Source organism: Ciona robusta, chromosome 4 (assembly GCF_009617815.1).
Source record: "Ciona robusta chromosome 4, ASM961781v2".
In the NCBI taxonomy this organism is placed as follows: Eukaryota; Metazoa; Chordata; class Ascidiacea; order Phlebobranchia; family Cionidae; genus Ciona; species Ciona robusta.
This window is the reverse complement of record NC_143238.1, coordinates 3,474,705-3,500,272: the sequence shown is the minus strand read 5'-3', so window position 1 is coordinate 3,500,272 and position 25,568 is coordinate 3,474,705. Positions and strand designations below refer to the sequence as shown.

The window sequence follows — 25,568 nt, the reverse complement described above, 5'->3', positions numbered from 1 at the left end:
GTGATGACACATGAATAGAATAAAAGATTTATTTTCTTCCAATACGCAAAGGAGAACTGGAGAAGTAATTGGGAAATATTCACACGGTTGTATTACTATACTTGGTATAAACCTACAGGAACTAAACCAGAAACCGACACAGGAATAATTGATTAATAGAAGAATGGTGTATTGTTATCGCAGCAAATATTGCCGTGTTAATTTCACTTTGTCAAAAACCGATAGAAAAAGATGAATAAAATTATTTTTTGAAACATTTTTTATCACTCTGCGGATGAATATGCGAAAGCTGAGAGTTTGGCGCGAGCATCGCCGCTTTCCGCTTCGGTAGATTCGTCCAGATCAAGTCGAAGGTTTTTGGCTGGATTTGTGGATAAAATGACGTCATCACAATTTGGTGGGTCGTTTTCGTCCACCTCGTGCTTACGTTTGCTAGCTGTGACCTTGCTTGATTTTGCTCGAGAATTCCAAGTCTGGCGAATTGGTAAATATTGTTTTTAGGAGATTTGACACTGACGTAGCATAGCTACGACTCGTGAGTTTATATTCCAGCGGTTTCTGCCGTTTATTTTGCGCAGTGGTTCGGCTCGGTTCAACAAATTCGCACGAATTAACTCAGAAGCATGACGTTGCAAATTAGCGGTGTTGGTTAATTCTAGCCCACTGGATCAGCAGATACTGTGGATAATTGCAGCGGGTCGCTTTTGCCAGTCGAATTAAGAGATTATCATCGTCGTCAAGCACAATATATAGTGTGATCCTGCGCGCGGAGCGGTTCTCGGCATTCCTCAGCGGCCAGTAATTACCGGTTTAATCCAGAACCGCGAACGCGTCTCGCATCGGGCAAACCGAGGCCGAGAAAATGTATGTATACGCAAACAGGTAGCGAATGACGCGCACGCCTGTTATCCTCGCGTCAGCACCATCTTTAGACGGCAGCGGAATCTTCAGCCGTGGAATTACGGCTCGTTTAAGCCGGATTAAACTGGATCGTGTACAAGACGAACAATCCGGTCGGATTTAGGTGATAGAGTTTCCTGCGGGGAGCCGCTAATTAGGCGGCATTCACTCCGGCATAAGGTTAATTACTCTCTAATCATATTAAAAGGCAGTGGAAGGTAATCGGGTTAAGCGAGTCGATTGCACAATTTCAACTTGAGAAGGTTTACGCAACTGTAGGCAATGAAGAGTTTAAAGATTTGCGGGATTACATATTGTACCGTGAGAGAGCGTGGGCTTAATCCAATTTCATTTGCTGCAGGTTGCTTGCGAGTTGCGAACCCTAACGACCTATGTATGGCAGCTATCAGCCATGTGGAAACTGTTAACGGAAAGTGCAGATCCCTGCTGACTACCTCGCTAAATACCTCGGGGAAAATTAAAACCGTGGAGTCTATATGTCTAGGCCGCGTATTCAAAACACAAGTTACAAACGCCAAGGGTATCGAAATATCACCTTGGATTCACGTTTTAATCCAATAGTTTGGATTTATATTTTAAAAAACACGGATTTATCGTTTAGATTTAAATGTAGCTTTTTTGACAGGTGTCTATGTATTTTGAAATATAGTAGTGGGGGAGGATGGGACACCTTTTCATTCTATTTTTCATTCTATATTTTTTTGACAGGTGTCTATGTATTTTGAAATATAGTAGTGGGGGAGGATGGGACACCTTTTCATTCTATTTTCCCGTCCAATTTGGTAGTAAACAAAGAAAATTCAAAGAATTATAAAACTATGCCTTCACAACTCCCTTAGACCGTTGTTAATTGTTTAAAACATGATAAGGATATTTAGATATTATGTGCAAAAGGCGTCCCACCCCCCCACCCCACTGTATTATATAATTTTTTTGTATACCAGTTATTTGACAACTGTCAAAGAGATATATATTATTAATCTATAATAATTTAAACAATTTAGATTTATTAGAAACGCAATTACGGACTACGATTTGCTGCGAGTTTAAAGTTTACGCAAATGTTTAGACATTATAAGATTTGGATATCTTTAGCTTGATAATCAAATATAATAATACCTGTCTCTTTTTAAACTTTTTGTTGAACGGCGTGAATTCGCATGTTTAGTATTGTTTATGAACCTGTTTCTTATACAAAACTCAAAAATTCAGTGACGCAGACGGATTTTTAAAATCTCCTTTGACAAATTCGAGATAGGACCACATTAGGTATAGGTAGGTCTGATTTTTCAAAAAAAAAAAAAAAAATTTTTTAAGAAATTTTTAAAAATTAAAATTATCGACTGCACCGTTGTATATGTATATTGGTATATAGCTGCGTCTTTTGTCAAAAACGTCAAGAAAAACGAACACACCTGTTTTTCTTCAGCAGGCAGGGCACGGAATTGTTTGATTCCAATTTTACGAACTTCAATCCCGTCCAAGTCCGGATGTTGCTCCTCTATCGATTGAAGATGTTCTTCCAGGAAAAGTTGGACGCCAGAAATGACTCTGGAAGTAGGAATAGTGATTGGAAAACGTTAGTGAACGTTATCGTATATTGACGCGAAACAACGGCGCCTAAGTTTTAAAGCGCCTACTTTGTGTTTTTGAAAATATTTGTATGTTTGAGAAAAATCTATGTTTGAATTTGTAAGTTTTTAATAAAACCGCTTACTGTGATGAAAACTCGTGAACTGCAATCATTTTCAATAAAAAAATACTACTAGTTGTATTTACGTGTGTTAGAGCCAAATTGATATTTACTATTCAGTGAATAAGAAAATACGCGACTCTCGTACGACACCCAGCGGCGCTTTTTTCCATTACAAATCTAACAAAAAATTCCCAAATTACATAACTTATACTTAAGCGATTAGATTGTAAGAACTTTAGCGATTTTTTACAGCAGATACCAATAATACAACGTTGGAGCATTTCCGAAGATTCCAATTTATGAAATTCCGATAATTTTTAGCACATATCCAATATAAGCCTGTCAGGGCACATTTAAAAAGCGGCAATTATTCGATTAGCGTATACAGTAGATCCGGATTTACATTGCTAATTGTAATGCACGGTGTGGGAGAGCATTGGTACAGTAGCAGGTGCAAGACACGCGACAATCACTATGTTAGCGGTAGACGTTAATAGTTACGTTGACGGAATGCGCTTATAGTTTTATTAAATTTTAGGTACGAGAAAATTGAGATGCAATGCAATGTTGCTTGCTTTATGCTTGAAGCTATGTATTTCATGCTAATAAAAACGGTTGAAGTATTTTTATTAGTGGATTTTATTGGGTTAGTTTATGGTCGTAATTCGAAGTGCGCAGTTACACCTGCGCATATGTTGAAAGTGTGCACAATTGCTATTGCGCATTTTCAAACACTAATTTAAACCAGGCAGTTATAAATAATATACAAGCACGTTTTTTTATATTTTTAACTAAACTATATTAGTTGAACGATTACGCAGTTATACGTATGCGCATTTCCAAACACTGATTTAAAGTGCGCAGTTACACACGAATCGCATTTTGTTTTAATATTTAAAAAATAAACTGCATTAGTTAAAAACAACAAACCATTCAATCACCTCGGGACTTCATTATCTGTAGCTGCTGGTTTCTCCTGGAGGATCTGAACCTCTTCCTCCTCATTTACTTCCATTTTACTCCTCTGGGAAGTCTTCTTTGGTTTAGGAGTTGAAGTGAGGTTTAGTTTGGTTGAGAATAAAGTTGATTGGCCCTGGGTATGGACAAACGGAAAACATGATTAAATTTGAACGTTTTTATTTCAGCATTACAAAATATTATAAAAGTCCTGTCGGAAAAATGAAGATTGGGCTGACAAAAGTTTTTCATTAAAAATAGACAAACAAAATAGCATGTTATTCAAGAAACCGTTTTATCTTTACAAAGTCATCATATTAAATTCCATATTATGTTCATAGTGGAGTGAAAAAGAATATTGCAAATAAAAGATGATACAAGACCACAATATGTAACATCTAACTGGTCCAAGTATAAAATAAGGGAAAGCATTAGTAGTTTCTTGTCTCTAAAAAAAATTTCAAACACATATGTAACTAATGACTAATACTTATTGTAGTGGAAACCACAATGTTAATTTAAACTTACGCTTTTTTTCTCTTTGCTTTTTGATCCCTTAGCACCTTCTGTTTGCTTCTTACTTTGGTGAATTGGTGTGGCACGTTTTATTCCGTCCAACACACTACCACTAGGTGATGCTGTGGAGGTGGTTGGTTTTGTGGATGAAGTCACGGAAGAGATGGACTTCTATGTTAAAAGCATGAAGTTTAAAATAAATTTGAAAAAAAATTATGAAGTTTGAAAAATGTTTGAACAAATAGTATTGTGGGGGGGAGATAGGACACCTTTAGCACATAATATGTAAACACCCTGATCGCTATTTTAAACAACTAACAGCGGTATATGGGTGCTGTGACGATATAAAATATCACCTTAAATGGATTCTTCCTTGACCCAGCAAGTTGTGAGGATAACGATCGAACGGGTTTCACTTTTACCTCTTGGATAGTTTCCATTTCTGTGAATTTACATAAAATATCATGTTGGTGTTTTTTTTTGGTAAAATGCTTTTTTTAATTTTTTTTAAAGATTTCAACCTTTTCTTGGTTCCGTAGATTGTGATGTCACTGTGACATCATCATTGTCGTCATTGTCAACGTCAGCAGGTCGAGACGACGTTGGTTTACGAGAAGATTTCTGAGACGACCATTCTGTCTCTGCTGCACTGTAGCTGAATAGAAAGAAGATGTTTTTAAATTAATGTTGACATTGATGGTTTATGAGTGAATATACGCTAACTTAAACTGATGTTACTATTTTCTGAAAATAAGTTGGGTTAAATTTAAATCCTGACAAATAAAACTAAAAGAAATATATAGCACTGTGGGGTAAGATGGGACACCTTTAGTACATAATATCCAAATATGCTGATCATGGTATAAACAATTAACAACTGTATATGGGACTCGTGAGGATATGGTTTTATAATTATTTGAATGCTCTTTGTTTACTATCCATTGCGACAAGAAACTTTGGGACAAGAAAAGGAACGAAAAGGTGTCCCATCTTTCCCCACCCGACTATAGAATAATATGATTATGAATTAAGATTGTACAAATGTACAATAAACATTTTTACTTTCTTTTTTATTGATGTACAAGAACAAAAGGTTGGGACTTAAAAGTTTGCCTCATTACAAGTATATATTCCTAACCATGGGCACAAAGTTAGGGGTGCTGGGTTGTATGGCCACCCCAACAGCTGATCTAATAGGTTGGCTGCAAGTCCAAGCAAAATGAAAAAAACAGAACTGGTATGTCAAAGAAGTGGTATGTTAAGAGGTGGTATGTCAAAATCCTTATCATAATGTCATACCAATTATTAAAAAAATTCTGGGTGTTGAGGTAACGAGCCAAATCTGGCTTAAATTCCAGGTCTTTGACAAGAACCTCACCCAGATAAAATAGTGTAAACACCTAAACTAACAAACAAATAAGTTTTGATCCTCACCCCGATTGTAACTCAGTTCTAAAGTCTTCTTCCTCTTCCTCATCATCACTCTCCACCATCTGCATCACTTTGTGTTGTTGTTTTAATATTGCTTCTTGCTCTTCCTGGACTTTTTCCTGGCAAACCTGGAAGATGACCATTAGAAGAGTGAAATTAAAAAAAACACAAACTTGATAAAACAAAACTTGAATTTATTTAGGTGACCATAAAACTGCTTTAGAAACAGTTACAAAATATAAAAACCCAAAATTCAATATGACTTTTTTATAAATGATATACTTCATTTACAATAGAAAAGTTCAGGTACCCAATTACAGAGTTTATATTTTTTTTTCATGCTATGTAAAAGCCACATAAAAAAAAAATTGTTTAGGTTTATTGATTTACAAAGATTTTTAAAACTTTCCAGTACATCTACAAAATAAAAGTTTGTAAGTGTATTAAATATTATATGGGCTTACATACAAACTAAAACTGTTAGCATATACGAGGGCACCTAAACTTTGATAATCTAGGATAGGCAAACCCAACGATACAAATAACAACTAATTAATCTATGTCAAAAAAAAAGTAACTACAGAACGTCTGAACTAACATATACCACACACAACTAACTAATCAAAATAAAGAACTAATAATTTTGTCACCTCGCTTAATCTCTGTGCGAGCATGATCTTTCTGATCCTGGAGGAATATTTGATGGCAAGGGACATGGAGGCAGAGCTTGGCATCATGGAGCAAACATCAAATGCTTGGTACTCTGCGTCACTTTTGCAGCAAAGCTGGAATTAAAATGAAATTATTAGATAATGAAATATTTGACAAAAAGGGGAAATTATTATTAGATAAGACGGAATTCATTTAAAATTGGAACTTTTTGGAGTAAAAAGCTTTTGGAGCAACTTTTTAATCAAAGTTATGCTTAACACTTGGCAAGACTACATAAGAGTTACAGGTGTTGGTGCATGTCAAACAAAACAATGGTTTAATCAAATCTACGTCAAATATGTTCGGCAGAAAATCACTTCTTTAAAAATATATTATGCCGGGTAAAAATAGCAACAAAATATGGCGACGGAGTAAAAACATTCTATAATTTCATATAAAACACACAAAAAAAACTTACAGCAAATAGCCGCATGAGAGTTTGTTGTACGACCAGATCACTCTTTTGTTTCTCACCACCATCCGTTTCATATCCTCGTGATGTGAGGTACTCTCTGTGTGATGAGAAGATCTTTGTCCTCCAATATTCTTCCTAGAAATTAAAAAAAAATTAAGTTTGTTTGTACATTAAAGCACAAATAATTTTTTGTTACCCTTTGAGCACAAATTACAGAAAGCAAAAATTGTCAGCTGCGCAATAATAAGAATAGTGCAATGTGGAACTACATTTTATTACAGTGTTTTCCAAGCTACAATTGTTTTATACTGTCTTGTGTCAAAGCAGGTCTCTTAATACTCAATGACAAAATAAATACCCAATGACTTCTAAATCATAGGACGGAATTACTGCAGAAATAAATACCCAATGTCAGAATTAAAGACTACTATGTAAAAACTAAAGCACTAAGAATGTTGAAACAATTTTTTTAGTTAAATAAATCTTTTGTTCAAAGGTTCGCAGTTAATATTTTTCAGCATACTTCATATTTTGCCTTGTCACTCTCTGGCTCACACAGTGGTATTTTGTAATGAGCAACTGCCATGGTAGGTCTCGGTAGTGTTGAAGGGTAAATTGATCCTTTGCATTGAATATATCGGATCTGTTGTGGGTTTTCATGCAGACCGACAACCCAGCAATGATCGTGGCGAGATTTAGTCTGAAAAAATAAAAAAAAAATTTTGGTTAAGTAACCATTGAAAAAATCAGGTGTAAAAATGCAGTACTGACAAAACGTCAAGAAACAAAAATTAAAAAAACTGAAACAAAAATTAAACAAAATAAAGAAGAAAAAAGTAAATAAAAAAAAAATTATTAGGAGATTTTAGTCTCATATTCTTTGACAATTTACACCCAACAATATATTGTTATGGGGAATATGGAATGGAAGTGGATGTTATATAACTAAGGGCTGGACCCAAGAAAGTTGTTGAAGCATTAGAAAATGTTGCCCATAAAAACTCCGAATAAATAGGATATTTTAGGATTCTATTCTACATGGAAGAGGTCCTACAGAATGGTATGCTGCAGCATTGAACCTCTGATTTGGGCTAGAGTTAGCGTAAACTAACACCCAGGGTGCTACATCCGTTTTTGCAACTACTGGTTTATACCTAATGTCTGCTAAGGTCCTAGGCATACTGATACAGACATCTATCAGTATCGAAAATCAAACCCATTCTCCTCCAGTTATATTACAAGGACGTAACCACTGAGCTATGACATCAGACTAATTTTAATAATACAACTCAAACATACAATGCTTTTTAGTTTCACCACAGTTGTCCACGTCTGACAGAAACTTCTATTTATCATTCGAACTACACCGAGGGTATCAACAGTAGCTGGGGTACCTTCGGCAGTAAACCCCACCCACTCAAGTTTGGACCCCTGGGATATGGGTAAGGGTGAACCCCCAACGATGCTACGGGGTTTGGACCCACTACTGACCCCTACTTCAAGTAACATGAACCCCAAGCATTGGTTTTTGCCAAAACCTGAAAATACAATATAAATGTATTGGCATTATGAATGTTAAATTATGCAGTTGCTATACAAAAACTTATAAAACTTACTACTTAGTACTACGTAGAATAATATGTCGTACTAAATTTATTAAATTACTTGGCCATACAAAGCACTAACAGTAGTAGCAACAAGCACAAATAACCAAGTACTTTTTTTACAATTTTGTTCAAAAACTACTTAATGAGCATAATAACGAAAAAAAATTTATGTTTTGATAGAGAAGCTTAAATGTGACTTACCACCAAAGTTTCAAAAAACATAACAGCTTTTTTTCAATTACTTACCTTGAGTAATATGGTAGACCACAAGCAACTGGTCCATGCTAGCTGCCATGGCAACTACATTGCCAGGAATACTCAGAATCTGCCTCTGTATGCCACCTAGTGAGAAGAAACGGACTTGTAACGCATCAGTGCACACAGCTATCCACCCATCACCTGTAGGGGGTAAGAATAAAAAAGTTTTATTCATTTTTTTGTTAATAATTTATACGATAAAGTAGAAATTGTAGAAGTGAATAAATGTAACTTATTTATCCTCGCTTGGGGAGGTAACAACAGTCAGTATTACAAGGCTGTTCTGTTTCATACACCTCGTGGCCACTTACGAGTTACCTCGTATGTTACTTTGTAAGTCATTTTTTGGGGGAGATTTTTTGATTTTGATTTGTATGTATGGCAGACAATTTGGACAACCCATTAGCGACCACTAAATCAATTGTCTTAATTTTAAGTGTCTTGCCCAAGAATAGATAAACCCACAATGGTAGCAGCAAATATACATGCTTGTACATACCAGTGGTAACAGCTTGTATTTCTTCACCATCCGGCATCTCAATCACCCATTCCTTGTTGTTGTCCCAAGATGAAAAGTGAACACACTTCAATTTGCTTTAAAAAAAAAAAAGTGGTTTATATCTTGAGTGTGGATTTTTTAGACAAAACATAAGGGACCACTTGTACAAAGCAATCAACATAAAGTGTTTTGTCCAAGGACACATACATGCATGATAATAGCAACAAGAAGTCTCAAACCCGTAATCTTTAAACAAATCTCCAACCACTACACCACTGTACCCCACAAGATACAAATAAATATAAAAATATAGATATAAAAAATGAATAAAAAAAATAAACAAAAAATGACAAATAAATGTAAAACATACAAATAAAAAAATAAAAAAATAAAAAAATACAAACACATATGAAACATAAGTAAATAAAAATTGACAAATAAATACAAAAACACATAAAAAAGTATCTTCTTACCTTGCTGCATCAACAGAAGACTCAGCAGCCAACACAACAGCTTGTACTGATAGATCAGCCATGGTGTATTGATCATGGTTAGGAAGATGCAGAGCATGATGTGTTTGCGTATCATGGAATTCAACATCAATTGCACTCTCAGTAACATCAGTGTATGATCGAATCACACCAACAGCGTTCCATACCTGAGGATAAAGCGTTCAAATGATTTTTTCGGGCAAATAGATCAATATTTTTACTGTAACATAAGAATTACAACCTAAAGCTTTAAGCTGGGAGATTTTTTAAACGGGTTTGATATTCAGATTTATACTACAAACAGGAAATCTTTTTAATACAAATGTTTATGTAGTTATGTAGTGGTTATGGAGGGCCTAACTATGAAGTCAAGTTTCTAAAAAAATTGTTGATCATGTGGCAAATGCTTATGTTGTAATTTTTTATGTTTCACTTGATTTTTAATTTTGGGCATTCTGGTACGAATCACTTAAGCATGGTTAGGACTGGTAGGACATGTTTTTTTAGGGCAAAAGTAAATCCTGGGTAAAAACGGATAAGTACAAAAAAAATTTACCATGAATCTGTGAGATAGATGTGTTGGTGTTGAGGTTGGTTGGAATGGAGGTTGCATGGAACTAGGTTGAAAGTTGGTGGGTGCCGTGACAGTTGCCGTGGCAACCGATGATGCGTCGTCGTCAAGTGTGTATTTTGTTTCCATGGGAAGAGATGGGAGGATGGTGGGAGGAGCAAGATCAACATCCGTGTCCGTGGTGAACACATCAAGTGTGCATGGGATGGGAGCTGTGGGGAAAAGTGGATGACTGGATGATTTGATAAGTTGATTAAATATTATGTTACCAGATTCAGGACGTAGATTTTATATAAAAAAATTAAACCATACTTTTATAAAATTTTGCTTTTTTAAAGTAACCAAAAACTTGTAACATTAAAAATAGTGTTGCTAATGTCTTACTAGTTTAACATGAAACGGCTTATAAAACAAGCTGAAAAATTATAAAAATGCAAGAAAAACTATATATAGTGAAACTCCTAAGAATCTGGTACACATATGATTTTAATGTGACACACCTATGAAAATATCTCATTGCACCAAAACGAAACTGTATAAAATGGTTTTATGGCATAAAAAAATCTGAACTCACGTAAATCTGACTCCTGTGTAGCATTCTTGTTGTTAACATCATCTTGGTCGTCATCGTCATCAAATATATTCGGTTTGTTTCGTTTGGGAAGTTCTGGAACATCACTTTTTGTCTAAAATAATTATTTTAAATATTTATAGGCTAATTAACGCTAATTAAAAAAACATTAAAAACTTTCTCAAATTTTTTTTAATTAAAATTAAAAAACACACTTTTTATTAAAAATATACTCTAAACAATTTTTTAACAAAAATGTATTAAAAATTTTTTTATTTAAAAATACATCACAGGCCTAAAAAGGTCACAGACAGGTTTTAGATTGTTAAAAATTACTTGTGGTTTATCATCTTCATCTGCCATCATGTCCACCATCATGTTGTCATCTTCCTCATCAAACAAAGCATCCAAATCATCCTCGTCTCTTCTCTGGATGCGGGGAGGAACATAAGATTTTGGGAAAAGTTAGGTAAAAAAATCTAAGTGGAAATTAAAATATATAGTTAAAAAAACACTGTTAGCCAAAATTTACCCGAAAAAGCAGTTAGAACAACAAAAAAATATTAAAAAACAGCAAAAAAATGACAGTCGCTAAAACACGCTAACAGTAAAAAACTAATAAAAGTGTCAAAAAAAGTGCTGTTAAACTCAAACTTACTGGTTTTGTTGGTTCTTCACTTTCTACGACGTCTTCAAGAACTCCAATCTGACCTCTGGTGTCGGAAAATGCGACGCAATTATTTTGCTGAGGATTCCAGGCGATGGATGAGATGCAGGATTTAAGTGGGTGTTGTATTCTGCATGATAGCATTATTTTGTATGTTATATAAATAATATATAATATTTCATTCTGTATATTCTAAGGGTTTAGTTGATTGAGATGTTTGGAAAAAAAAAATTCCAAGCCTCCGAGCCTGTTTTGAAGGGGGTCACTTTTAACATCATTTATAATTGTCATTCATATTTACCTCCTGGATTCTGTAACGAAATGTCTGTTAATAAGGATACAAAAGCTGAAGAGCATCTACAATGTTGTATCTACAATGTTGACGAAGACAAAAAACTGGATCCAATGTGAAATGAGCAACTTTTTTAAAAAACAATCCACCAATAAAATGTCACCATGATGGTAAAAAGAGCTTCTTATTTTATAACAGAAATTACACTCACTTTCGAACAGTTAGTTGTGTTTCAGTATCCCACACAACCATCCACCCATCACCTGATGCTGCTGCTAAGAATCGACCACATTGGGAGAAGCTGCAGCATTGGTAAGCCTGGAAAGTGGAAACCCATTACAATCATAGGAATTTTTGTTGAGTTAGTATCAATAGTCAATATGCGATAAAACATACCCATATTTTTTATGTTTATACGGTACAGCATATATAGTAGGGTGGGGGAAGACGGGACACCTTTAGCACATAATATCCAAATTGATTGTATTTTAAAGTTTAAACAATTAACAATCGTCTAATATCTGCTCGTTTGATGCAGTTTGTAAGAGTTATAATCATACCGTTGATGTGACATCACTTGTCAACGTTTGCAGCAACACCCATGTTACTCTGTTGAATATTTTGACTCCAGTTTCAGTTGGGACGGCAATGTCTTCACCAGTTACTGGTCTCCATGAAATTCTACAAACGTTAACTTTAGTGTGGCACATTGTAAACATATTGGTACACCGTATGCAGTGGCACAGCCAGAGGAGGTTTTGGGGGTCGTGACCCCCCCTTTTAAACCAAAAAAAATAAAAACAATTTCAAAAAATTTCAAAAAAAAATTTATTGAAGAATTTTTTATTAAACGCCCCCTTTTTTTTCTGGATGCGCCACTGACCTTATGACACTTACGACATACACATACTAAATTAAGTATCCAGTTCAACGAAAAAAAACATATTAAATAGCACTCATAGTTTTTCTTCACAAAAAAAGTAAATAACTATGCACATTTGTATGTATGGTTCAGTTCTATAGTTTTAAGCACACAGATACTAGCTTATGAAATAAATAGCTTTCTGTATAAAAATACTTAGATCTTGCAGGTCAAAATATAAAGGCCGAATGATGAGAACAGATAATGGGACCATCAAACAACAGCTATAAAAAAGTAATACAGGTACAGGACAAATTACTTGGATAAAGTTTGCGAGTTTCCAACATCATTTGAACGACTAATTATTTGCAAAGTTTTGACACATTTCTAAAAAAAATATAAGGTATATTAAATAAATTGTATATAGTTATTAGTCAAAAATTTTTTTAGTTTTTTTTTTCATGCTACATAAAAAAATGAAACTGCAGCATAATATGGTACAGTTTATTTTAGGTACTAAGAATTTAAACATATAAAAAGTCAGCTAATATGACCGCATGAGTTTATCAAAAGTAATAACCATGAAAGATACTCAGGAAATACTTTTCAGCACTCAGGAAATACTTTTGATAACGATTGTAAACCTAAATGTGCACAATCACAAATGCAAAGAAATAATTCTCACCGCGTCTTTTAGAGTCCAAATCTTCAAGTTTCCATCGCAGCTTGATGAGGCCTAGAAAAAATATTCAAAAATATGCAAAACTTACTAAATTATAAAAAAAATCAATAAACATAATTAGCATGATATGAATGTAAAGCTAGTAAGCTACTGTCTTTTTTATAAGTAGTAGCCTATAACAAATATATATTTATTATTAGTAAAATAAACTTATATATATAACAAGATAACAACGCAAGCACAAAAATACTTTAAAATATATACAAAGTTACATTTGAAATTAAATTTAAATGCACCCACCAAGTATTCATCCATAGGATCAACTGCCACACTTAATATCGGAGCTTGATGTCCGAGATACGACTTTTGTTTCCCAGTTTCCACGTCAATTGTTTTGATGTCAAAATCACTGAAAATAAAAAGAATATTTTCATTTTTAAATATTTTACACTAGTGATTTGGACAACAGAAAGGTAAATATATACACATTTCAATTTCCATTTCTATAACAGTTTAACCAATTTGAACGACTTGTTTTATAAATTTCAAACAATTTTTAGTGTATTTAAACAAATCAAATGAATATATACTGTTCTGTAAGAGTAAGCTTGCCACTATAGCCAACTCTGGCCTATTAGCAGGCATGCATTGGTATAGAATACTTAAAAGAAAAAGACACGATATAGCAACAAAACAACAGTTGTTAAAACAGGCTCACAGTTAAAACATATTTACATTTAACTGGAAGAAAAATCAGTCGCTATTCCTAGCAGACAAACAACAACCCATTTAAGATTAATTATTTCCAAATTAAACTTCTAATGAAAACAAAAGTATACCTAAACTGTACAGTGTACACATAAAAGTTTCACCTTAATTATTTATGTTTTATATCAGACAAGCCATGAAACAACTATTTGTTTTCTAGGTTTACACATAGAGAGTAAACATAAAAGTTTCAAGTTCCAAGCTTAAAGATAAACACAAAAACTTTACCTTGATCCAGCTGCCACCAGTTTTCTTGTTTCTGACACAGAAAGATGGGTGACAGTTCCAGTGAAACGAACAAGACAACCATCAGGTGAACCATCGGGTAATGAAAATTTATCGACAGAATTTTCATCAGATGCAGAGAACAAAGTTTTGCCCTGAAACAAAAATACAATATTTTAATTTCTTGTTTGTGATATATATAAATATATATATATAATATTTTCTTATTTTAAAGAAAGTATTGGCAGTAGTGAAGGATCCTCCGTTACGTTATAGATTAGGCTGGTGGAAAGTGTTTGAGGTTGGTAGTTAGGGGGCAGTGGCAAGTACAGTTACTTAAGTCTGTAGACTGTAAATGTGTATGCAATAAATAAAAACTAGCATTTTTTTAAACAAATCACATAAAACGTTATATATATACATATACGTGTGTGTGTATATGTGTTATATACCTTAATTCCAATACTATAGACACGTTCCCCTGCTTTTATATTAGTTGGATTATCATCTTTAATAGATTTCCAAATTTTCACATTTCCATCAAAACCACAAGAAACAAGATGTCTAAAAAACAACAACATCAACCATGAGTTGTCATATTGATTAGATAATATAACTTAAGAAATATAAGATTCTTACTTTAAAAAAAACAGTTTACACTTCAAAAAGCTAATTTTTAACAACCATGCAATTCAACAAGATGTGTTGTTCAGTTAATACACCAGAATGTAGAGATTAACAGATATGCAGTCCACATAAAAAGCTACACTCGTGTTCTATTGTCATTGTTTATTTCTGCAGACTATTTTTTGTCGATTTTAATCTAAATTGTTACAATTGAAGGGAATTTAAGAAAAAGCAACAAATTTTTATTTTTTAAGACTTTATTTCTAATCTGATATTCCCTATACCGTAGCAACTAGCCAATAAAGTAAGTTCTAAATTTAAGTAATTATAACCTTACAAAAAAACGACTTACTTTCCAGAATGGTCGTAGCAAACTTCAGTTCGACCTTCGGAGTGACCGTATCGAAAAGATGGTTTACTATTGCTCATATTTACTAGTTATGTTCTGCAGTAATTACATGTAAGAATCCTAAACTGTATCTTACGTAAACAGCTATTCATTTGCAATATAGTATGTACACAGCAGTTTTCCCGCCAAACCATTTGTATGCAGTTTATATCGGATACGACCAAGTTTTGTTTATGCAAATGGATTTATTTTGACAAATCGAAATACTTTGAATATATTTATCGATAAAATCAAAAATGCATTTAAAAATACACAGAAACATTAACAATATGTGTATGTGGGTGCGCAATAAAGATTATACAATGTTAATGTCACTTTAAGCTGTGTGCTTCATTTTAGCTTGAATTTCCTGGTCTAAATTGGAGTAATTTCTATTTTTTGTTGGAAATTCTTTACGTTCATTCTTTTTCAACAAACTACTCCTTTCTGCGACATTGCCATCAAAGTTCCTGAACAGATTTGGTTACTTTTCTTTCCTTTATATGAAAAATGTTTGCATAAACAAGATATATGGAGAACTAACCTTATAACATTGCTGTCCCTTATGCAACCAACGTAAAGCAACCAAATAATAACAGCAAGTATAATAAGTACAACGACGATGTAGATCATAATTGGACCTGCCTCGTCAAAGAAGTTCGGTTGGACATTTAGTAACGCAATATCTGAAAAAAGCGTAGCTTAATATTTTGAAATTGCAATAAATAAATTGTTTTGTTTATACCTGCAACGTTATGCCCAGTCTTCATCAGCTTCATTTTACAATTACGCTATCATAAACGTCCTCAAAATGACACCAATTCAGTATCACTGTGCAGCCAAAAGGTATAAATATAGCCTGGGTCAAACGCGTTCTTCCTTGCTTCTGTATTTACAATGATTTCTTATCTAGGTCGAATCGCAGCTCGAGCTGTGCCCCTAAAACTAAGTCTGCAGCTGCAATAAAAGGCTCGAGCTATATCTGTGGTTACAATACAATAATAAAGAAAAAACACACTAAGTCTATATACCGGCTACAGTTCGACTTTACCGAAAGTATACAAATATGTATCAATAGCTAAACAAATCTTATTATTTCTTGGATAAAATTTATTTTTAGCTGTAAAAGATTTTTGGCGCTGAAACACAGCAATTTAAGTTTTCGCAATTTTAGAATAAACTACACGCTATGTTTTGTAGTTCGCAATAAAATAAGCTGTATATAATCTGTGGCGAATAACATACAATAGGCGATATCGCAATGATAGAATGTGAAGGTAAAAACAAGGTAAAAAATAAAAGGTTGACATAAGTATGGAATAAGTGAAATATTCTGCCCCGCTATACTAATGTAAGAGATTGATGTCGCTTTGTCGTACCAGTCGTAGATTTGACAGAGTCGTTTCCACTATCAAAAGAGGTGGGCTCCATTACTTTTTTACATTGTAAGTTCGTTTTGGACGGATTGTCGCTTTGTTGTGTGGAAGCACTGTGTGAAGAATCGGAAGTTGTTGCGGACGAAGAGTCAGAAGCCGAGAGAGACATTGAACGCGGCAAATTGCGTTTTACTCCGTGCAGGTAATCATCTGAAGTCGTTGTAGAAGTATCACTATGTATCGTCGTTTCCTCGGACCCACGGTCGGCACGATGACGTAAGTTGACTTTTAAAGAAGCGTAGGGACCTATGTGGCTTGCAGAGCAAGTAACGTAGTGTGGGATTCCAGGCCTCCATGTTTCGTCGTATAAAACTGGTTCGTAACCGGTTACCATCACGCCTAGAGGAGGCGGGTAATGCAAAGGAACTTTTGGTGGGAGTCGGGCGGTTCGAGGCAAAGTTGCTTGGTGGAAGTACTGCATAGGTATCACGTTTGCTGGTTCGTGAACGATGCGCCCCGTATCCCGACGAAGTTTGGCGAGTCTGACCGGAGAAGGGATCGTCGCTTCCCGCGTCGCCTGACTTAAATTTTCCGATGGTGTGTCGAGATCTTGGGATTCTCTCTTCTGAATTTTTGCATATTGTGTAGATTTTTCGCACTCTGCCCTCTCTTCGCGGATTTGTTTGTAATTCAGTTGCGGCGACGGTAAAGATTCGTTTTCTACGATTTCAATACTGGATCCATCCACCGCCATATAACATCGGTATCTATCACCATTAGAACCAGCAGGGGTACTCTGGTCAATTCTCGTTCTGTATAAATAATAAATATAGTAGACTGGGGGAGAATGGGATATATTTTTATTCTATTTTCTTATCTCATTTGGTAGTAAACAAAGAACATTCAAAGAATTATAAAGCCGTATCCTTACGACTCCAATACACCGTTGTTAATTTAAAACACGATCAGGATATTTGTATATAACGTGCTAAAGATGTCCCATATTCCCCTACACTACTATACGACTAAGAAGACACAAAACAATAAACTGTAGTGTACAAATACGTCTTAGTGTACAATAAAATGGTGTGTGATAGTCGTGAAATGAAGTTACCTGGTGATTGCTGGAAGTTTGGGCACAATGTTTGTTCCGTGCTCTTCATCTGGAGGAAGAGGAGATTTGCATTCAGTGAATCGGAGGTTGCGGACTGTTGCTTTTCTGCAAATTAGGATCGTTTTTATTAGGGTGTATACTGTATATACAACACAACGGGTAAGCACTAACTACAGCTTTAATGGGTTAAGGAAAACCTTTTTTCAATAAAAAATATTATTCTGTTACATTTATTTGTCTCTTTGTTTACAATCCCAAAGCTATGAGTGGTATAACATCAAAACAAATGTTTAAGGCCCTGGACTGTTTACATTCCACAAACAATTAGACAGAAATATACATTTTATTAAAAAAATCTTTAAAATAATTTCTCGTGATCTTGTATTCCAACCTTGGTTCAGTTAGATCAGGTGCATCACACGTGAGTGAGTCTCCAGGAGTTTTCCCGCTTTCGGGAGGCTCCATGAACTGCAGGTACCGTTTAAGTGCTCTGTGGTGGTGTAGTGAAAATAAAACCAAGCAAAAATAAAGTGCAGTTGTGAAAATTAAAACAAAAACAAAAATCTTACAAAAAACAGATGCAAGAAGCATGCAACTAATGTGCAATTATATGATCAAAACAAAAACCGAATTATCACGCAAACCGAATACAGAAGCATGCCACACGCCTATAACAGCACAACAATTCTGAACGTACTCGTCTGACACAGCTTCGTGAGGTTTTCTGAACGGACATCTTTTGTAAGTGAACCATCCGATAATGCAAGCCAATATAACAGCAAATACGATGCATAGAACCAATGTTGTAACGAACTCAGCAACAGATAGAGAGCCGATTAATTCTGCAATTGATTGGTTGTAACTTGACTCACCCCCTCGGTAAATTACAGTCGGCATATTCGGTTATAACACGGGTGTTCCATTTCATACACCCCGTGTCAGCTTACGGGTTACCACATACGTAAGTTTGTTGATTGTTTTTTTTTATATGAATGAGAATTTGGACAACCTATTAGTGACCACTGGGTTCAATTTCCGTTAGGTGTCTTGCCCAAGGTCACATAGGTCCACAATGATAGCAGCGTATGAATAAAATTATATTAAAATATAAGTGTCTTGCCCAAGGACACATACGTCTACGATGGTAGCATGAGGAGTTAAATTATACTAAAATGTTAATTTATTGGATTTAAAACTGTCGAATACGGGCCTTATTGAAGCACTTATAAATATCCAAATAGTTTACAATTTTTTTAAATGGGTCTTACCTGTGGTGTATATAAAAGTTACGTTCTCTCTACCATGTATATTGCTTACACTGCAGGTGTATTGACCAGCAGAAGAAGGAGTTACGAAAAGCCTAGATTTATTCCCAGCAGTTTCGGTCCCTGTAATTACACAACATTTAAGATACAACTTTGAAGCTTGTAGCTTTAAATATGAGAACTATAGGCTAACGTAGTACTGTGAGGGTAAGATGGGATACATTTAGCACATAATATCCCATATTTAATTCCTCAACGTGTTTCACCAAACGACAACGCTATTTCAGAGTCGTACTGAGGCTTCAGTTTTGGAGTTCTATAAATGTTTTTTATTTACTACCAAATGGGGCGATAAATGAGTATAAAACATGCCCCATTATATCACAACCCACTTTTTATATAGTAGGGTGGGAAAAGATAGAACACCTTTATCACATAATACCCAAATATCCTGATCGTGCTTTAAACACTTTACAACGGTCTAGGGGAGTTGTGAGGATTCGGTTTTATAATTCCTTGAACGTTCTTTTTTTACTACCAAGTTGGACGAGAAAATAGAACGAAAGGATGTCCCATCTTTTACCACCCTACCATATATATAATGAAAATGCTTACCGTTCGGCAAAATCCATTTATACATTGGTTCAGGAATACTCCCCGATTCAGCAACGCAAGTTAACTCATTCTCATTCTGTGTAACGATGACATTGGAAGGCGGATACTCTACCATGACTGCCACGTCACCATTTGCACTACCGGGAACGTAGTTGTAAGCAACGCACTGGTAAGTGCCCGCTTGGTGGCGTTGGAGATTTTGGATTTGAAAACTGCTGCCAGTGCCAATTTTAGTACCTGTAAAACAGTTTTTTAGTTTATTTTTTGAGAACTAGCATGCTTTTAAAAAATTGTATGTTTAGAGAGAGTTTGTCTTAGATAATAAAATATATAGTAATGTGGGGGAAGATGGGATACCTTCAGCACCTAACAAAGGTCTATGATATGAAAGTCGTGAAGATACGATTTTATAATTCTTTGAAGGTTTTTTGTTTTCTAATAAATGGATGAAGAAAATAGAATGAAAAGGTGTCCCATCTTTTCAAATTCTACTATATGCAGGGTATAGTATACGTGGATGACAATAAATAAATTTAACGAGTGTTTATCAAATTTAAATTAACGTACAAGAATATTTAACTTTTCTATATAAGAACACACAATGGAAAACTTAAAATAGTCTGAATGACAGAAAGACTTTGAAAACAACCGACAGACATACCTTGAAAATACCAATCATATTGACTGATTGGATTGGATGAAGTAGAGCAATGTAATTGAAGATCTCCCCCTTCTTTGACGACACCATGACTTGGTTCTGATGAAATGCGAAGGTTTCGGCTCTCAGGAGGATCTAGCATAAATCGAAGGGAATTTAACATCAAAATCTCATTACGCCAGACATCCTACTTACGACAACTACACTCGATGGGAAGGATTAATCAGAAAACGCAAATCAAAGGGTCATCTAGTGAAAAACGGGCGGGAATTATTTAAGTATGTTATTAAGCGCGTAATGCCACTTTGGAAATCCATTGTGAGACAGACTGGTTATTATACAGGTTATTATACAAAGGATAACCATTCAAGGGCATTGTTGCATTATTAAGTGATAACGGGTGACATATTGAGCGAAGCAATATGACAGATTGCTTTTCTTCGGAGATTACGATTTGAGATACAAAAAAATGTCGATAAATTTATGTAACAGTCGCGACGCATTGAAGAAGAAACAATTATACGATTTGAGATACAAAAAAATGTCGATAAATTTATGTGACAGTCGCGACGCATTGAAGAAGAAACAATTAATTACCGAAACCGCCCATTTCGGGAAAAGGGATTATGGCGGAATCTCTCGTGTGTTTAAATACCCGGTTACCTAAATCAGATCACAGATTGGAATTACAAAGGAAATCCGAATTCCCAATGTGTGTACGTTTTGTAAGTATAATATGTAGGACAATGAAGGCTTGTAATATATAGTCTGGTGGGGGAAAACGGGACACCTTTACAATCAATTTTCCCGTCATATTTGGTAGTAAACAAAGAACATTCAATTAATTATAAAAACAGTATCCTCACGACTCCTATTGAGCGTTGTTAATTGTTTAAAACACAATCAGAACATTTGGATATCATGTGCTAAAGTGTCCCGTCTTACCTCACAGTACTATATCGCTGAAGCCAAAATTGTTTTTTTTAACTTGTAACCTAAAATGTTACAAGGTTTCGGTTTGGTTTACTTGTACGGCGGATACAGCGCATTCAAAAATAGCTACTCGCTGCTAAAAATACACACTGCATTTCTAGAACATATCTAAATACATGCGAATTTTAAAAATACGCTAAATGTGCTAATCGCTAATGTGTACGGGTATATAATTCTGTAATTATTGGTTGTAAATGAAGTCGTGGCCCATCTTACACCGACACCTGCTATATACACACATTAAGAAAGATATAAAACTTACAGTCTACGACAATTTTCACGGTTCTTTCCAACGCAGAAACGAATCCAGTGATTCGTGTCGTATTCACCAATCGACATCGAAAATCTGCGTCATCACGTCCTCTTCTTACGTTCACAAAACGTAACGATGACGTCAAACGGACAGCTCCTGAGGGGAGACGCTTCTCTCGCGCAATGACTGTATTTATATAGATACGTTAGATTAATTGATTAGACAGGCTGGGCGAGGGTTAATTCGGTTTGCGTGTACACAAACAAATGAGTTTTAATCCTGTACAGAAGCCTATGTATAGTAGGTTGAGGAATATTTTCTTTTTTTTTGGACCATTTGACAGTATCCAATGAAAAATACAACCGTATCTTAGAGGCTATAATACAGAGCTTTTATAATTATTAAAAACAATTTAGGAAATATGGGATATTACGTGCCAACGGTATCCATCTTACCCCACAGTACTACACTCTTTTTTTCTATATGTATACACAGATTACTTAATGCAATCAACTTGCATTCTATTAACAACGAAATTAGATCAAATTGTCTATATGGGTAATTACTTGAGTATTCAGATAAAGAATCTCGTATTTTTATTCCATCTTTGCTCCATTCAAATCTTACATCGTAACCAACGCGCAGGTTCGAACCGGTTGAAACTAGATCTGCTGAACATTCGATTTCAAATCCGGAGGCTGTTACCGGTAAGGAGGTGTTCAATTGAAGAAGAGTCCGAAACAGAACAGCTGCAAAATAAAGTGTTTATTAATGTTTTTAAGGAAAAGATATATAACAGCTTTGAATTATATAGTACTACGATGGTAACTATGATATGTTCCTTGAATTTGACCCTTATCCAGCACTCTTATTCCTGGACGATTATTGTTGAATAGAAAAATCATGCTTATAAATTAGCAGATAACGAGTCCAGTAAAGTCTTTTTGTTGACTAATGGGCTGAAGCATAATAGCTGATTTGTCTCGAAATTAACAAATTGTCACACATACACGCAAGAAGTCAATTAATATTTTATAAGAACACCGCAATTATCGAGTTACGAAACCATAAGCTGTACTCACGCAAATCCTCTGCTTTATTTACATCCAAGAAAGCGGTCGCTGTAGGTCCCAGATTACTGGTCGCCGTGCAGACGTAACGACCGTTACCCGATGACGTAGGAGTGACGTAGACGGTGGGTGAATTACGTAACACCTCACCGGTTGGTAGAAACCACTTGAGGGTCGGTTGTGGGTTGCCCTCCACGTTACAGGTTAGTTGGTTGCCTAGTAGTGAGATATGCGCCACGGGTGGGACTATAAAAATGGAAATTCGTAAAGGCGGTGCTTCCCATTGTTTTCTCACAAGCAAATTCGAGTTATGGTGTCAGTGTTTTTCATTGTGCAAGTTTAAACTTGTTTACATTTTTACCACTTTGAAAAATTACAGAATTTGTTCGAATAAATGAAACTTTCTACACATTTATTATAAACACTGCTTCAAAAAAATAATAAACAACAAAAATCGTCGCCAATAAAAAATATCAAATTTTTCACATCAAAACCCCCAAAGTATGTCACCGATTTTGAAATGTTGTTATTAAGGAATTGGGGAATATATACAGTTTTAATTAAGATTTTCAAAAAAATTCTGCTTGAGCAATTTAATACTTTGTTTTATATAACTGGTCTAACTTACACATCAATTCGACCTTAACTTTCCGGTCCTCTGTCGGGTCTAAGTTACTATGCCTCACACGACATGTAAATTCTTGTATCCGATCCGTCAGAGTTACTGGATCAGTAATGTTTCTTGCTCTTCCGAGAAGACCAACATGAAGAAGAAGAACGGACTCCACGTTCACGGAGCCGTCGTCTGCCTCCCGAAAAGTGACCCTGGACGGCTGGACCTGTGGTTGTAGGGATTTAGAATCGGGCGACGTCGCTGCTCATAAAGCATGCATTATTAATGTTTCATCCGCATTACTAATCAACAGAATCCGTGTCGACAGCCAAATCCATAAACACAGCCGCAAAAACAGCAAACATCAGTGAATGTCATTGAAACTTTAAATTCTCGCTAGTATAAATTGAACCAACTCGTTTTTTTTGCACAGAACAGCCTCCAATAAATCTTTTAATGTTTTTGTGTAAAGTATAATACGTCAGACATAAATTGCCTTGAGGAGCCTATACACATATATAGGTACAAAACTCGAACACCCTTTATCAAACACGAGTTAGGGATTCCCACTTTTTATAGTCTTACCTTTATATTGCGATTAAGTCGCAGATCTATTTTTTTAACTATTAGTATGATCGTATCGACCCTACCTTTCCCGAGCTGTCGGTCCAAGTGATAACTGCGCGAGGTTGACCGCCAACCGCTGTACAAATGGCGGCACCGTATCTTTGGTTTGATTCCACGATTGGTGCCTTGATTGAAAATGCCGATATGTCCGGCGTGGCTTGGGAGAGAATTACAAACGTTACATGCTACGTATTGGTTGCTTGAAAAATCTATATATTCGTAAGTAGACATGAAGTGTTGTAGTTTCCAATCAATTGACTGCTGACTTGTTGCTATAGAGTTACTGTTTAGTATTGACGTGAAACTATGAATGTATGTAACTTGCTTTATGCTGGCGTGGCTGGCAAACGACAGTTGCTATATAACATGGGTGTTCTGTTTCATACACCTCGTTCCACCTTACGAGTTACTTGTGGGTAATTATTTGGGAATTTTTTTCACTTTTTTATATCTGGCTGATAATTTGGGTAACCTATAACTAATGGATACGGTACGACCAGAAGTCATTATAGGCAAAACAAAAGGCTTTCAAAATCATGGACGTGTTTTTATTTATACTTTTAATATTTACCTGTTACGCTTAACACTGTGGTTCCCGATTCTTGCGGGCTACCCACTGCAATGACATTACATGTGTAAGAACCTGCGTCGGACAACTTGAGTAAAGATATCGTCAAATTGGCACCCGATAAACTTGCTCGACCAGCGAATGTTTCACTAAAATGAGATGAAATCGATTACGTATACAAGAAAACTAATAACAAGGTAAAAGAAATACGCGTTTGAGTAATAACAGGCATCATTTTGTTTTAAAAAAATAGTTATAATAACATGTCGGACTTGTTATTTAAAAATACGATGTTAATATGAATAACGACACACAAAGTAATGCTTAGTACTAGACAAATCAGTCTTTTCCGTGGTTAAAAATATAGGTTCGGACTCACCCAAACAGAACAGAATGCATTAAGATAAATGGCCTATATAGGGTATATTAACATATATAGTAAGGTGGGGAAGACAGAACTTAAGCACAACAAATATCCTGATCGTGTTTTATTCAATTAACAACAGTCTATGAGAATCTCGAAGATACAGTTTTATAATTCTTTGGGTTTTCTTTGTTTACTAACAAATGGGACGATAAAATGGAATGAAATAGTGTCCCATCTTCCCCCACCTTTTTATATATGTTAATAATATACATTGTACCTAATATGCGAAAACCCTGAAACCGACGAAGCAACAATACTAGTGCGTCCGTCTGCTTCATTCTTAGCCCATGATATTGTTGGGGGGGTAGACCCAGATTCTACGTATGAGCATGTTAGAGTGACTTGTTCTTGCTTAAGTCCTTCTACCCTTGCTGGAACAACTAAAGAATCGACAGTTTGAAGCAGCCAGAGGGTGAGAACGATCAGACAGCAGAGTTGTGGCATGGTGTTGATATACAGTTCCATTAATTACCATGCCAACAGTTAACCAAGAATCAATACCAAGTTAACCTTTGCGTAACAAACGGAAAATAAATCAACATTGACGCCATGGTTAGATAACAATAGCAACACAGCTGTTTTACTTTTTAACTTTAAAACTGTTTTTTAAAGTTCTTTATAAATTATAAAATAAATGATATATGCTGCTCGGACCCTTAACGGAATTGATGGTTATAAATGAAAAGATTACAATAATGAACACCGTGTTTCAAACATCATATATACATCGCATACAATTAACCCTATTGTATGACGTGTATATTAGAACCTAAGATTTAATTCTGTCGTATTCAATCCTGTACCGTACACACAATAGAAAATATACTTTAGTTT

The 25,568-nt window shown here is 35.1% G+C and overlaps 1 protein-coding gene across 3 annotated transcripts; it reads right to left on the bottom strand.

Moving 5' to 3' along the window:
• Positions 1–15: 15 nt before the first annotated feature.
• Positions 16–25,568, bottom strand: LOC149736715 (WD repeat and HMG-box DNA-binding protein 1-like). Of its 3 annotated transcripts, XM_089876345.1 has the most exons (28): positions 15,901–16,103; positions 15,700–15,841; positions 15,120–15,625; positions 14,593–14,704; positions 14,144–14,295; positions 13,448–13,556; positions 13,151–13,201; positions 12,785–12,852; positions 12,164–12,284; positions 11,815–11,921; positions 11,303–11,441; positions 10,981–11,073; positions 10,648–10,759; positions 10,059–10,285; positions 9,485–9,669; positions 9,012–9,106; positions 8,501–8,653; positions 7,947–8,185; positions 7,171–7,347; positions 6,651–6,782; positions 6,172–6,306; positions 5,525–5,649; positions 4,612–4,745; positions 4,447–4,532; positions 4,103–4,261; positions 3,559–3,710; positions 2,337–2,472; positions 16–473 (listed from the first exon to the last, which is right to left on the bottom strand). In XM_089876345.1, exons 3-28 carry the CDS (start codon positions 15,194–15,196, stop codon positions 264–266), a joined length of 3,486 nt encoding a protein of 1,161 aa, XP_089732471.1. In that variant the 5' UTR covers positions 15,197–15,625; positions 15,700–15,841; positions 15,901–16,103; the 3' UTR covers positions 16–263. The 3 variants fall into 3 exon arrangements, 1 of the variants encoding a protein (XP_089732471.1); XR_016384887.1 differs by lacking the exons at positions 16–473; positions 2,337–2,472; positions 3,559–3,710; ... (20 more) ...; positions 14,144–14,295; positions 14,593–14,704 and adding exons at positions 17,646–17,750; positions 18,037–18,135; positions 18,343–18,487; ... (8 more) ...; positions 24,311–24,456; positions 24,952–25,568 and having other exon boundaries at positions 15,342–15,625; positions 15,901–17,343; XR_016384888.1 differs by lacking the exons at positions 16–473; positions 2,337–2,472; positions 3,559–3,710; ... (20 more) ...; positions 14,144–14,295; positions 14,593–14,704 and adding exons at positions 17,646–17,750; positions 18,343–18,487; positions 18,914–19,033; ... (7 more) ...; positions 24,311–24,456; positions 24,952–25,563 and having other exon boundaries at positions 15,342–15,625; positions 15,901–17,343.